The 12,488-nt window shown below is 48.4% G+C and overlaps 1 protein-coding gene across 4 annotated transcripts in view; it reads left to right on the plus strand.

Annotated features, from left to right (window-relative positions):
• The window catches only part of LOC114848724 (ryanodine receptor 3-like), a 60,294-nt gene extending 48,149 nt beyond the window's left edge, over positions 1 to 12,145 (plus strand). For 2 of the 4 annotated variants that reach the window (XM_055505943.1, XM_055505944.1), the window contains 30 exons: positions 257 to 353; positions 1,068 to 1,177; positions 1,395 to 1,446; positions 1,528 to 1,584; positions 1,662 to 1,761; positions 1,834 to 1,913; positions 2,007 to 2,083; positions 2,183 to 2,256; positions 2,933 to 2,950; positions 3,561 to 3,641; positions 3,723 to 3,811; positions 3,895 to 4,023; positions 4,113 to 4,217; positions 4,867 to 4,948; positions 5,131 to 6,443; positions 6,518 to 6,576; positions 6,653 to 6,827; positions 6,920 to 7,006; positions 7,096 to 7,290; positions 7,364 to 7,494; positions 7,567 to 7,609; positions 7,713 to 7,840; positions 7,938 to 7,998; positions 8,076 to 8,222; positions 8,945 to 9,079; positions 9,154 to 9,310; positions 9,511 to 9,575; positions 10,345 to 10,445; positions 10,992 to 11,043; positions 11,212 to 12,145. In XM_055505943.1, coding sequence (XP_055361918.1) covers positions 257 to 353; positions 1,068 to 1,177; positions 1,395 to 1,446; positions 1,528 to 1,584; positions 1,662 to 1,761; positions 1,834 to 1,913; positions 2,007 to 2,083; positions 2,183 to 2,256; positions 2,933 to 2,950; positions 3,561 to 3,641; positions 3,723 to 3,811; positions 3,895 to 4,023; positions 4,113 to 4,217; positions 4,867 to 4,948; positions 5,131 to 6,443; positions 6,518 to 6,576; positions 6,653 to 6,827; positions 6,920 to 7,006; positions 7,096 to 7,290; positions 7,364 to 7,494; positions 7,567 to 7,609; positions 7,713 to 7,840; positions 7,938 to 7,998; positions 8,076 to 8,222; positions 8,945 to 9,079; positions 9,154 to 9,310; positions 9,511 to 9,575; positions 10,345 to 10,445; positions 10,992 to 11,043; positions 11,212 to 11,307 — 4,096 coding nt within the window. In that variant the 3' untranslated portion in view covers positions 11,308 to 12,145. Of the gene's footprint in view, positions 1 to 256; positions 354 to 1,067; positions 1,178 to 1,394; positions 1,447 to 1,527; positions 1,585 to 1,661; positions 1,762 to 1,833; positions 1,914 to 2,006; positions 2,084 to 2,182; positions 2,257 to 2,932; positions 2,951 to 3,560; positions 3,812 to 3,894; positions 4,024 to 4,112; positions 4,218 to 4,866; positions 4,949 to 5,130; positions 6,444 to 6,517; positions 6,577 to 6,652; positions 6,828 to 6,919; positions 7,007 to 7,095; positions 7,291 to 7,363; positions 7,495 to 7,566; positions 7,610 to 7,712; positions 7,841 to 7,937; positions 7,999 to 8,075; positions 8,223 to 8,944; positions 9,080 to 9,153; positions 9,311 to 9,510; positions 9,576 to 10,344; positions 10,446 to 10,991; positions 11,044 to 11,211 lie in introns of all 4 variants that reach the window. The other 2 variants (XM_055505942.1, XM_055505941.1) reach the window with 2 other exon arrangements.
• Positions 12,146 to 12,488: the final 343 nt, after the last annotated feature.

Here is a 12,488-nt window from a genome sequence, read left to right on the forward strand (position 1 = left end):
CTGCTGTGTGACTTTGCAAACCTTTCTCTAACTCCACTGGTGCAAACCAGCACGAGGCGACTGATGCACCGTGGGCTAAGTTCACTCAAATGCCTAATGTTCCTGGTGTCTGCTGCTTGTGTCAAGCTGCTTGAACGTTTCTACTCTGACCTGTTGGATGTGCCACAAACTCTCCACTAACGTATTAACCACCTGAAGTCTGTCTCCCGCCTCGGCTTCCGCCTTTAACCCAGGCTGATCTCCTCTCACTCCTCAGGCACCGCTCTATTAACCTCTTCCTCCTGGCCTATCAGAGAATATGGATAGAAACAGAGGAGTACTCTTTTGAAGAGAAGCTAGTGCAGGACCTTGCAGTAAGTACTTGTGTCCTCACTGGGAGCCCTGCGTCGGCCCCTCCGCTCTCCTCCACCTGTGTGATTGTCCGTGTTCTGTACCGTCGGGTCGTTGCCAGTCATCCATTCTGCGGTTTTCAGCTAGACGTCTGTTTTTGGCGAGCATGACATCACCACTGATGTCAGAGCCCCCTTGTCTCATCCAGAGGTAAGAAAGCATCCTCATGATGCTTGGACTTACCAAATTTATGGAAGGTTTGTGTCTTTCCTAAATTTTCTCACCATAAAACACAGTCTTCCATTCAATCTGTTAACGGTATGAGAACAAGTCTGGCTCCTGCGACACCTCACGTACGACGGCTGGAGAGGGTTTGATAAAAGCAGGAAGTCAAACCACAAACTACTGTGCACATGTGTATTTTATAATTAAATGGAGAATAGAACAAATAATCTCTGTGGAGCTTTTTTACTACTAGTTTAAGAACAACTGCATGTGAAGTGAAACAAGCCAATGCTTCCTGATGAGCTGTGATCTAACGCAGGATGTTTACAGAGCGAGTGTGACGCATGCTCCACCTCTTTGCATGCTGTGTGTTTACACCACGTCCATGCTTTTCATCACGCTTGTTTGATCTGCATGTGTCCGTGTTCAGGTGGCTCCATTATCTGACTCTCACATATTTATATACCTTCACATCTGTGCTCCGCTGCTGACTCTTTGCTGGGTTTGTCCAGAAAACGCAGTCCAAGGTGGAGGAGGAGGAGGAGGAGGAGGTGAGGAAGCAGCCGGACCCTCTTCATCAGCTCATCCTGCATTTCAGCCACAACGCTCTGACAGAGTGCAGGTAGGAACACACACCTGGCAGCGGCGCTCACGGCTCCATCTGCTCCGTGGCAGCGCTGGCCTGGCTCCGGGCTGACGAGGGGCTGTGTTAGAGTAAACCAGAGCCCCAGATTTTATGCTGCAGGACAAACACAAGCCGTTTTTTGTATTTCTTTACTACTGGATATTGGTTATTGTTATGATTTATTCCAACCAACATATGTGTTTGCTTTTGTCAGTTCTCTGGAAGAGGATCCGTTGTATATTGCATATGCAGATATGATGGCAAAGGTAGGTCAGCGTCTCAATCGCCTTTACTGAGTTGTTCAGTGACAAACCTGCAGCTTTGACGGCTTCTATTTTCCCTTCTAGAGCTGTGCTGAAGGTGAAGAAGCAGAGGAGGAGGAAGGAAAGGAGAAAACCTTTGAGGTGCTGTCTATTTCTCGGGTTCCTCGTATTTGAATCGCACTTGGAGCCGGTGCATGATGGATGGTTGTTCCCCACAGGAAAAGGAAATGGAGAAGCAGAAGATGCTGTATCAGCAGGCCAGGCTTCATGACAGAGGGGCTGCAGAGATGGTGCTGCAGATGATCAGCGCCAGCAAAGGTACGATGAAGGCAACACGCTCCCCGCTCCTGCACTCCCCAACCAGTAACACCAGGTCTGATCCTTCACCAGGTCGACTGGGTGCGATGGTGACCGTCACTCTCAAACTGGGCATCTCCATTCTTAACGGTGGGAACATTCTGGTCCAGCAGGTACACAACACACGGTACCGGACATTGTACAGCATTGTACAGGAGGAAGAACGGCACAAGATTTGTTTTGATCCTGCTTCTGTCTCCGTGCAGAAAATGTTGGATTATCTGAAGGAGAAAAGAGATGTGGGCTTTTTCAAAAGTCTGTCTGGACTGATGATGTCCTGCAGGTAATGAAGACACACGCTGAGATGTTTGTGAAGCTGTATGAGAACTGATCTGGACAGTTCTGTTCTATATACTAGTTGATCTGTGTCTGTGCCTTGCAGTGTTCTGGACCTAAATGCCTTCGAGAGGCAGAATAAGGCTGAAGGTCTGGGGATGGTCACTGAAGAGGGCTCAAGTAAGTGAGGCTCAAACACGGTAACTGTTCCTAAAAGTTGATTTGCTGCAGATTCTGGTAGGTTATTGTTCTGTCTAATCTAATAATCCGCTCATGAAAGTGAATAATTTTCCTTTTTCCCCTCAGCAACACAGCTGTCAGTTTTCAGAGCCCAAACCAAAGCATGTAGAAGGTTTGAATGAGGCGTGGCTCATTCAGGCTCATACAGGTTCCTTAATTAGGCTCGGGGCAAATCACACTTAAATGCATTTAATGTTTGCTCTTGAAGCCCATCTTCATCTCACGTTGGTCTCTCATCCTCATCCTCATGCAGATACACTAAACCTGTGCTGCCTGGGGCTTAGAGTCACAGCAGCCTCCATACGAATCCACCTCCTCATGGGTTGAACATCACAGTACCCACCCACATATTCATCCCATCCACCTCATACTCAGGCATAAGTGATGGTAACCGTTAGCCTGGTACAATCTGTGATCTGATCGCCTGCTTCTAGAGCAGACTGTGTAATTGTAAACGCATGTTAATGTGGGTTTGTAAATATATCTTTAGTCTGATCATTCTCTCCTGTTCCTACTTATTCTGATTGAATATAAATGTCTTCTCCTTTGCTTATGTCTGCTTCTGTTTTGTTTGTTTGTTTTCTTCTGATCATGTTTTTTATGTCATCGGTCGCAGTCAACGTGAGTGAGCGGGGTAAATACACGGCTCAGATTCTACTCATTCTATGCAGTGCTGACATCTTGGTTGCTCTCCGTTCAACTCCTTGCTCCCTTTCCTTCCTCCTTCCTCCTCTCCTCCTCCTCCTCCTCCCTCCTTGTCCTGAATGCACTACAACCTCCTTCTCTGTAGCCTGGACTGAAGGAACGCATGCATGCTCTTTGACCTCTGGATAGACTGTTCAGTGCGTGGTCAGATGCTCCAAACTGACTTAACTCTCCTCAGTCTTTGCTTGCCATTTGTGTGAGACATGTTAATCATGTTTCCTAACGTTATGATACTAACATCGTGTGAAAACATTCTCCCAAAGCTTTGTCTGTAAGAGGCAACAAAGCTTTGCTAGTGTTAAACAACAAAGTTGAGTTGAATTCCTGTAATAAATCTGGTTTTCATTTGTGAAACGATGCTCTGTCGTTGTATGCGCCCTCTGAAGCCTCAGTGTAGTGCACATTAGCTGTTGAACAGCATTGAATAGACTGCAGCTTTATGAGGAAGTGGAATCTAATGCCTGCACTGACATTAAAATGACTGGTCTTTGACCTTCTTATCACTGAACGGGGCCGTTAATCTCCTTTTCCGTCCTCAGGTTCCAAGGTTTTACAGAATGATGAGTTCACTAAGGATCTCTTCAGGTTCTTGCAGCTCCTCTGTGAGGGCCACAACAACGGTGGGTGCACGCGTCCATATACAAGAAGGTCTCTGCTCAGTACAGGTCCATTTATTCCGCTGCAAACACTTGTTGTTGCAGATTTTCAGAACTTTCTAAGGACACAGACGGGAAACACGACCACGGTCAACATCATCATTAGCACAGTTGATTACCTGCTGAGACTTCAGGCAAGCTCTCCATATAGAAGAGCATCTTTACGTCAGTCCTCACAGTAAATATCTGTTAAATGCATTTCTTCTCTCTCTGCTAGGAATCCATCAGTGACTTCTACTGGTACTACTCTGGTAAGGACATCATCGACGAGGCGGGTCAGAGGAACTTCTCCAAAGCTCTGTCTGTGGCGAAGCAGGTTTTCAACTCTCTGACTGAGTACATCCAGGTACAGGAGCTCCACGCAGCACAACCAGACGCAATAATGAATGATGCAGCACTTGGAGTAAATGGCTTTTCCTGTTGCTGTCTGTTCAGGGTCCGTGTATTGGGAACCAGCAGAGTCTGGCCCACTCCAGGCTGTGGGATGCGGTGGTGGGCTTCCTGCATGTCTTTGCCAACATGCAGATGAAGTTATCGCAGGTATCTGCTGTTTGCCCATATCAGAGCAATGTGTTCACATTTAAACCTGTGGCCAGTTCAGGGTCACCAGGTAATCTAACCAAATGTCTTTGGACGGTGGGAAGAAGCTTCCCGTAATATACGTCTCACCACTAGAGGTCTCCCCAGCCTCAAATATGACACCAAACTGCACCACTGCTACACGGATCAGTCCTCTCAGCTTTATGATTCATAACTGTGATATTTCCTTCATTTACTGATGGGGATGAAATCTGACCACTAAACCTATCCCACCGTCATTAGAAGGGGCTCAGTGTGACCGTGGAGGCCAGGATGAAGGAGAGCACAGGTGCATGACTTTGAATTTAGAGCGTCAAAGTACACATCAGATTTATGGCATGCTGTATGCGGGTCCCACAGAGACGCTAAATGATTCAGACTGACCCAACCATCTGCTCCCAGACAGTAAAATAACATTAACCCTGGTGCTGATGGATGCATGTTGCCTAGAAAGGCCTTTTGGGCCTCAGCCTGGCTTTTGTGGGTACCCGCAACCCAATCTCTCCAAATGCAACTAGGGGATACTTTACAGAGTGGCAGGAGCTTTAGAGGTGGACAGTCACATCTGTGTAATATAGTGCAATATGAGTCACAAGGTTTCTGTTAACAGGACTCCAGCCAGATTGAATTATTGAAGGAGCTACTGGACCTGCAGAAGGACATGATCGTCATGATGCTCTCTCTGCTTGAAGGTCGGCTTCCTCACAACCCTGTGCCAGCAGCAATCGTTACGAGGATATTGTCTGTTTTATGACTTTCATCAAACAGACTTGTTTGCTTGTCGTTTAGTCAAATGTTTACAGTAGCAGCTTTGCTTAATTTAAACGGGCTGTAGCTTTTTACTGTGTTTGCTGACACACACGTCGCTTCACAGGTAACGTTGTAAATGGAACCATTGGCAAACAGATGGTGGACACGCTGGTGGAGTCGTCCAGCAACGTGGAGATGATCCTCAAGTTCTTTGACATGTTCCTCAAACTGAAGGACTTGACGACGTCGGACAGCTTCAAGGATTACGACCCCGAGAGCAAGGGGGTCATCTCCAAGAAGGATTTTCAGAAGTCCATGGAGAACCAGAAGCAGTACTCGCAGTCTGAGATCGAGTTCCTCCTCTCCTGCGCCGAGGCTGATGAGAACGACATGTTCAGCTACGAGCAGTTTGTAGAGCGCTTCCACGAACCAGCCAAGGACATTGGCTTCAATGTAGCTGTGCTGTTGACCAACCTGTCGGAGCACATGCCCCACGACGCCCGCCTCTCCGCGTTCCTCAACCTGGCCGAGAGCGTCCTTTCCTACTTTGAACCCTTTTTGGGTCGCATCGAGATCATGGGTGGAGCCAAGCGCATCGAAAGAGTGTACTTTGAGATCAGCGAATCCAGCCGGACCCAGTGGGAAAAGCCTCAGGTGAAGGAGTCCAAGCGACAGTTCATCTTTGACGTGGTCAACGAAGGCGGCGAGAGCGAGAAGATGGAGCTCTTCGTCAACTTCTGTGAAGACACCATCTTTGAGATGCAGCTAGCGTCCCAGATTTCAGAACCAGACCCGGTGGAGCGCCCAGAGGAGGACGAAGAGGACGTCCAGAGTGTGGTGGAGAACCAAGAGGAGGAAGAGGAGGAGACAGTGATGCTGGAGTCGTCCTCTGCCTTCACCGTCGCCTGTATCTCCATGAAGAAAAGCCTCTGTCACTTCCGTCAGATGCTGACTCTCAAGAGCATGAGGCGGCAATACAGGAAACTCAGGAAGATGAGCCTGAAGGAGATGGTGCGCGGCTTCTTCACCTTCTTCTGGATGATCATCACAGGGCTCTTTTACTTTGTCTACGGCCTAGTTTGGGGATTCTTCCACATTCTGTGGACCACCATGTTCGGCGGTGGCCTCGTCGAAGGCGCTAAGAACATGAAGGTGACAGACATTTTGGGAAACATGCCGGACCCCACGCAGTTCGGCATCCACGGAGACGTATTAGAGGCGGAAAAGATGGAGGCAAATGAGGCGTCTGCGTTGGCCGAGATGGGCCAGATGGCTCAGGGAGACGCAGCCGAGGCCGACCTCATGGCAGAGTTGCTCAACATCCAGCCCAAGAAGGAGGGAAAGCACGGGACGGAGCCAGGACTGGGGGACGTGTCCGAGGTGGTGGTGGGGGATGCTCCCTCCATCGCCAGCGCTGTCAAGCAGAAGAAGGCGCAGGTCCTGTTAGAGACTGTTAGGTGACTCAGTCACATTTATCATCACCCTAAAACACAGTGTGCTTGTGTTTATAGATGGCGGCCAAGAAGAGGGCTGCAAATGGAGACTACAAGTCGGACTCAGAGAAAGGAGAGTGAGTGCTCTTGACTTGGTTTGTGTGGGTGTGTATTTACCGTGCATCAGTCATTAACTAATATGTTGTGTTGCAGCTCAGAAGATGGTGAGAAGAAGGACAACGACAAGGCCAAAGACGAGGCTCCACCAGAGCCGGCGGTGAAAGAGAAGAAGGCCCCGAAGAAGAGGCTTGGGCAGAAGAAGGAGCTGCCCGAGGCCTTCATGGCCAGCTTCTTCGCCGGCCTGGAAGTCTACCAGACCAAGATGCTGGTCAGATGTTCCCTCGTGCACCATTCAGACCAACAGCTTCACCCTTTTGATGAGACTGAGGTCATTCATCCACATAATGTTGTTTTTTACAGAACTACCTGGCCAGGAATTTCTACAACCTGCGATTTCTGGCACTTTTTGTGGCCTTTGCCATCAACTTCATTCTTCTCTTCTACAAAGTAAGTTTGAGGCCAAGCCGGTCCGTGTGGAGCTACAGGCTTTTGCAGACACATTGCTGAGTACCTCCACACGCCTGACTGTCCACCAGGTGACGGGGGATTACTCTGACGATGAGGACCCCTGGAACGGTCAGAGCAGAGTCGGGGAGGAGGAGGACGACGGAGCGCTGGAGTACTTTGTCCTGCAGGAGAGCACAGGCTACATGGCACCAACGCTCCGCTGCCTGGCAATACTACACACCATCATCTCCTTCCTGTGCGTCGTGGGTTACTACTATCTGAAGGTACAGTAACACCCGACCAAACCCTGCGTTCGTACCGTGAACATGCAGTGACACAGGCACTGTGTTTCCTCAGGTGCCTCTGGTGGTGTTCAAGCGGGAGAAGGAGATCGCGAGGAAGCTGGAGTTTGCTGGACTCTATATCACAGAGCAGCCATCTGATGATGACATCAAGGGCCAGTGGGACAGACTGGTCATTAACACACCGTGAGTCAGCAGCAGGACTTATTAAAGCTGAGTCTAAGAGCTTCCTTTTAAAGCCATTGTTGTTTTTTTCAGGTCCTTCCCGAACAACTACTGGGACAAATTTGTCAAACGCAAAGTAAGTGGCTGTCAGTTGTGTCTCTCTCTTAATCAGACATGCAGGTAGAACATAAATGCCTGGATATTTGCTTGGTGCCACCTGCAGTGTCCTCTGTGTGCAGGTGATTAAGAAGTACGGGGACCTGTACGGAGCCGAGCGCATAGCAGAGCTGCTGGGCTTGGACAAGAGTGCCCTGGACTTCAACCCCACAGAGGAAGCCGTCGCCAAGGAGGCTTCGCTGGTGTCGTGGTGAGAGATCAGATGGATAAAGATAAACATCCTCAGCCAAAAATGGAGGTCAAAGAGAAAGACGAGCCGCTCATATGAACTTTTCCGCCCATGCCAGGTTGAGCTCGGTCGATACCAAGTACCACGTCTGGAAAATGGGAGTGGTGTTTACAGACAATGTGAGTTGGGGCCGATCACCTGACGGACGCACAGATAACAGCTGGACTGATGCTGTAACTGTCTTCTTCTCTACCAGTCCTTCCTGTATCTGGTGTGGTACACCACCATGTCCATTCTGGGCCACTACAATAACTTCTTCTTCGCTGCCCACCTGTTGGACATCGCCATGGGCTTCAAGACCCTCCGCACCATCCTGTCCTCTGTCACTCACAACGGCAAACAGGTGAGCAGCACGTGGAGGACGCTGCTCTGAGCAGCAGGGGGCGCTGCAGAGTCAGAGGCGAGCAGAGTGTAACTGAGGCCAACGGCGTTCATCCACAGGCCACTTTCCTTGTGCGTTCGCCTTCGAATAAAAAGAGCAGCGGCATCATGACGTTATTTGTGATACAGTAAAATAAATTTGGATGCACTAAGTATCCTTTGACATTTGACTTCAAATGGCTCAGCTGCTTTCATTTAAATCCCCTCTCAGGCTTTCAGCTCCTCCAGGAATTGTCACGTCAGCTGACTGGTCGTGCAAATCAAAATTTAATGTCACCTCAATCTCCAGGGGCAGAAATGCACCCAAATGTCAAGACCAGCAGGATTTGGCATCGTTTCCTGAAGTCAGCTGCCTGTGGGCGGATCAATGGAGCCGTCAGTCACAAGCACGTTCAGCTCTGGCTCCACTGTTGTTGCTGTTTAGGCTCAAAAAATCGAGTAGCAGCAGCTTCTGAAGGAGTTTTGTGCCAGATAAAATCTAAAAGGCTGCTTTGTTTCTATAAATAGCCAAACCTTCACATCCCTTCCTTTAATTTGAACTCTGCTGTTCTTACAACCTGCTCTTCTCTTGCCGCCAGCGACCATGTTCCCTGTGAGCTGCTGCTTTTTATAGGAACCAAAGGGAGCTGTCAGTCCTGTTGTTATGTCAAGTTTGTGATGACGCCTCCTTTGGTTCGACTGTAGCTGGTGTTGACGGTGGGCCTGCTGGCAGTCGTGGTCTATCTCTACACTGTGGTGGCCTTTAACTTCTTCAGGAAGTTCTACAACAAGAGCCAGGATGACGATGAGCCGGACATGAAGTGTGACGACATGATGACTGTGAGTGAGACGCACGCAGTCGCGCAGCCTCGATCCTTTAGTTGATGCTCAGGCTCACACTTGTGCTTCCACAGTGTTATCTGTTCCACATGTACGTTGGGGTGAGAGCGGGCGGAGGCATCGGGGACGAGATCGAGGACCCGGCCGGAGACCCTTATGAGCTGTACCGCATACTGTTTGACATCACCTTCTTCTTCTTTGTCATCGTTATTCTGCTGGCCATCATTCAAGGTGGGCGTTGGTAGCGGTGTATGCTGCTACAGACAAGGATTTCAATAAGTTCAATCTCTGGATTGATCCAAATCACCCAGTCGTATATCCATATTTTTCATACTGTGTGACAGGAAGTGAGGGGTGTAAGGTTGTGGTTGCATTGATTACACAGACACAGTATATGTAATATGCTCACGGTGTTTCCTTGGTGGTTGTAGGTTTGATCATCGATGCCTTTGGAGAACTGAGAGACCAGCAGGAACAAGTCAAAGAAGACATGGAGGTGAGAGGAGACACCGACTGAGGGTTGAGGATGGGGCAGACGTGAAATACTTTGACTTACTGCAACCACTGTGTCTGCAGAACTCGCATAAGCACAGTAGGAAGAATCATCGGTCCAGTAGATGATGTCTGTACTGTACGTTAGATAACATTCCTTTCCTTTCAGGGCGTCTTGCATTCAGACATACTTGAGCTTTTTTAGCTTTTCCATCTGTATTCATCATCTTTTAAACAACAGTCTGTCATGCTGGAAAAAGGTCCAAGCCCACTTTTAGTGACTGCTCTGATCCTTAAGGGACTAAAATGACAGGGGAAATAAATATTTAGTTTAAAGCAGTGTGAAATAAACCTAATTTTGGAGGCAGACATGAGAATTTGCAGAGCAGGACTCCAAGAAAGGACTGAGAGAATGGTGTCAGCTTTGTCTCACTTAGCCCAGGGTTAGTGTCCTGGATTAGTTTATTAGTTTACTTGACAGGGCAGAATAATAAATAATAGAATAATAAAGGCTGCTGTAAATGTGCCCGAGTCAGGGCTGTTCATCATGTGGTTCCTGTCCAGAAATCACAATATAAAACAATGCCTGAAACAAAGGAATGTAAGAGGATGAATAAACACATTCAGTCATTAGAAAAGATTAAACCACGAAAACAGTTATAAGAGGCAGATACATGCATATGCTGTAGATGCATGCGACACATGTGTTTGTGGTAAAATCAGTGACGTTCCCCCTTAAGAAAAGTCATTATCACTTTTCTTCCCGTCTTCAGACCAAATGCTTCATTTGTGGCATCGGCAACGACTACTTCGACACGACGCCCCACGGCTTCGAAACTCACACCTTACAAGAGCACAACTTGGCCAACTACCTGTAAGCTAACACACACACACACACACACACACACACACACACACACACACACACACACACACACACACACACAGCAGAGACACACACTTTGCCTCCTGTTTTAACCACGTGATTGATGGCTTCAGCAGCATTAGCAGCGAAGCGCAACCCTCACCCTGTTCCTGCACAATCTCCACCACAGTACAAAGTCTCAGTCCATTTGCAGTCGGTGTCTTCTGGCCGGAGGACACGAGGGCGACCTCATTATGTCGCCTCATTTCTGTTTAATGCCGTGAACTTTATTGAAAAGCGCTTGGTGGCAGCGTGCTGCCGTTCACACTGGAGTTGAGGAAAAGGTGATTTGTTGACGAAGACAATATGAGGCTCCTCCCTCGGACACTTGTGAATTACCTGGTGTAGTAACTCAGCGTGTGACATTTACTGTGAATGTGATGTGGTGAGACACAGTGAAGCTGTTCTCCTATCGCTGCTCTGTCTAATTGTGATAAGATGGAACGCTTGTCACTGGTTCTGGTGACATTTTGGTTGCTGTGGCTTCTCCTAAAGGTTTTTCCTGATGTACCTCATCAACAAGGATGAGACGGAGCATACTGGTCAGGTACAGTGTCGCACTGCATCCACAACACAACACATACGTCATTGTGTTTGGCTGAGCTGCTGGTCAAACCAAGCGACGCTTCATTAATAATTATAATCAATTATGTGTAGTGCAAACCAGTCCCTGTTCCCGTTTAGCAGCTTAACGTCCGTGTGTTCGTGTTTCCAGGAGTCCTACGTGTGGAAGATGTACCAGGAGCGATGCTGGGACTTCTTCCCAGCCGGAGATTGCTTCCGCAAGCAGTATGAAGATCAGCTTGGCTAGATCAGCCTCTTCCCTTCATGTGTAATGACTAGATGCTAGAAAATGTAGCTCTACGTGCACCAAACATCCCAGCCGTGCTTTAGTCTGGCCTGGGGAGACACGCGGCAAAACCTTTTTTATTCAACCAAGCAAGAGGGAACTTCCACCCGTATTGGACGCACCCACGCCCGGTTCAGGCTTTTTTTAGTTTTGGGACTTGTTCTGACAGAGTGTTGCCTTTTCCTCCACGTAACCCCGAAACATTGCACAACAGATCTTTAGTCTTTTGAGGAACCACCGGGTTGTGTGGGGCTTCGGGACAACGTGTCAGTCATGTTATGCACAAGAACCCGACTTGAATATTTTGAGAATTGAGACTTAATGCCAAAAGCAAAGCAGAGGACTCTAGTAGATTAATGTAATGTGCAAAAAGTGTGGTACTGTATGGAGTTGTTAGTTTTATTCAGATGTTGTAACTGCTCATAGTGAGATGAAGTTTAGAATGACGTGGCAAAAAGGTCCCTAGTGTCGGCTGCAACACGCCTACATGTCATCATGAAGTGCCTTACACTACTGTATCTACATTACAATGAAGCTATGCAAAAGCCTTGTTTTTCTTTATTGTAAGTACGTACAGTAAATCTCCTGGAGCAGTGACTTGTAGCTGTCCAGATACAGTATGTAGTTTGTCATTCGACATGGAAGAACTGCACTGGTTGGATCTACTGCAAAACTCAAGATGAACCATCAGACCAGAGCTAAAGTTAAACTGCTGTTGTATGGCCATTTGTATGTAGTAGCTTTGCTGATCTGTGCATTTCTTTTGATGGAAAAAATAAAGAAATATCGATGCAAGACACGTTGATGCTGCCGCTGGCGCCTGGAAACTCCTCTTTACACATCCACGTATCCACACGCGCTTATTTGTACTGCAGCGCTGGAAGCGCTGGGACCGCGGTGCAGCTTTCAGCCGCGGCGCTGGAGGCGCCGGCCCTGCGGTGGATCGGAGCTTAGGAGCCGCAGCCACCTGTCAGCTCCCATCATCTCAGCACACCTCAGGCACCACACAGAGCAGCAGCCTGCTGCTGAGAGCAGCTCCGGCCGGCGGGGCCTCGGACGAAGGTTGTAGCATGAAGGACGCGTTCTACGCAGCGCGAATGAGTCGCAGCTCATCACTAAAGCAGGTAAACTCAGAAAACGAT

The sequence above is a fragment of the Betta splendens genome, chromosome 22 (genome assembly GCF_900634795.4).
Source record: "Betta splendens chromosome 22, fBetSpl5.4, whole genome shotgun sequence".
NCBI lineage: Eukaryota > Metazoa > Chordata > Actinopteri > Anabantiformes > Osphronemidae > Betta > Betta splendens.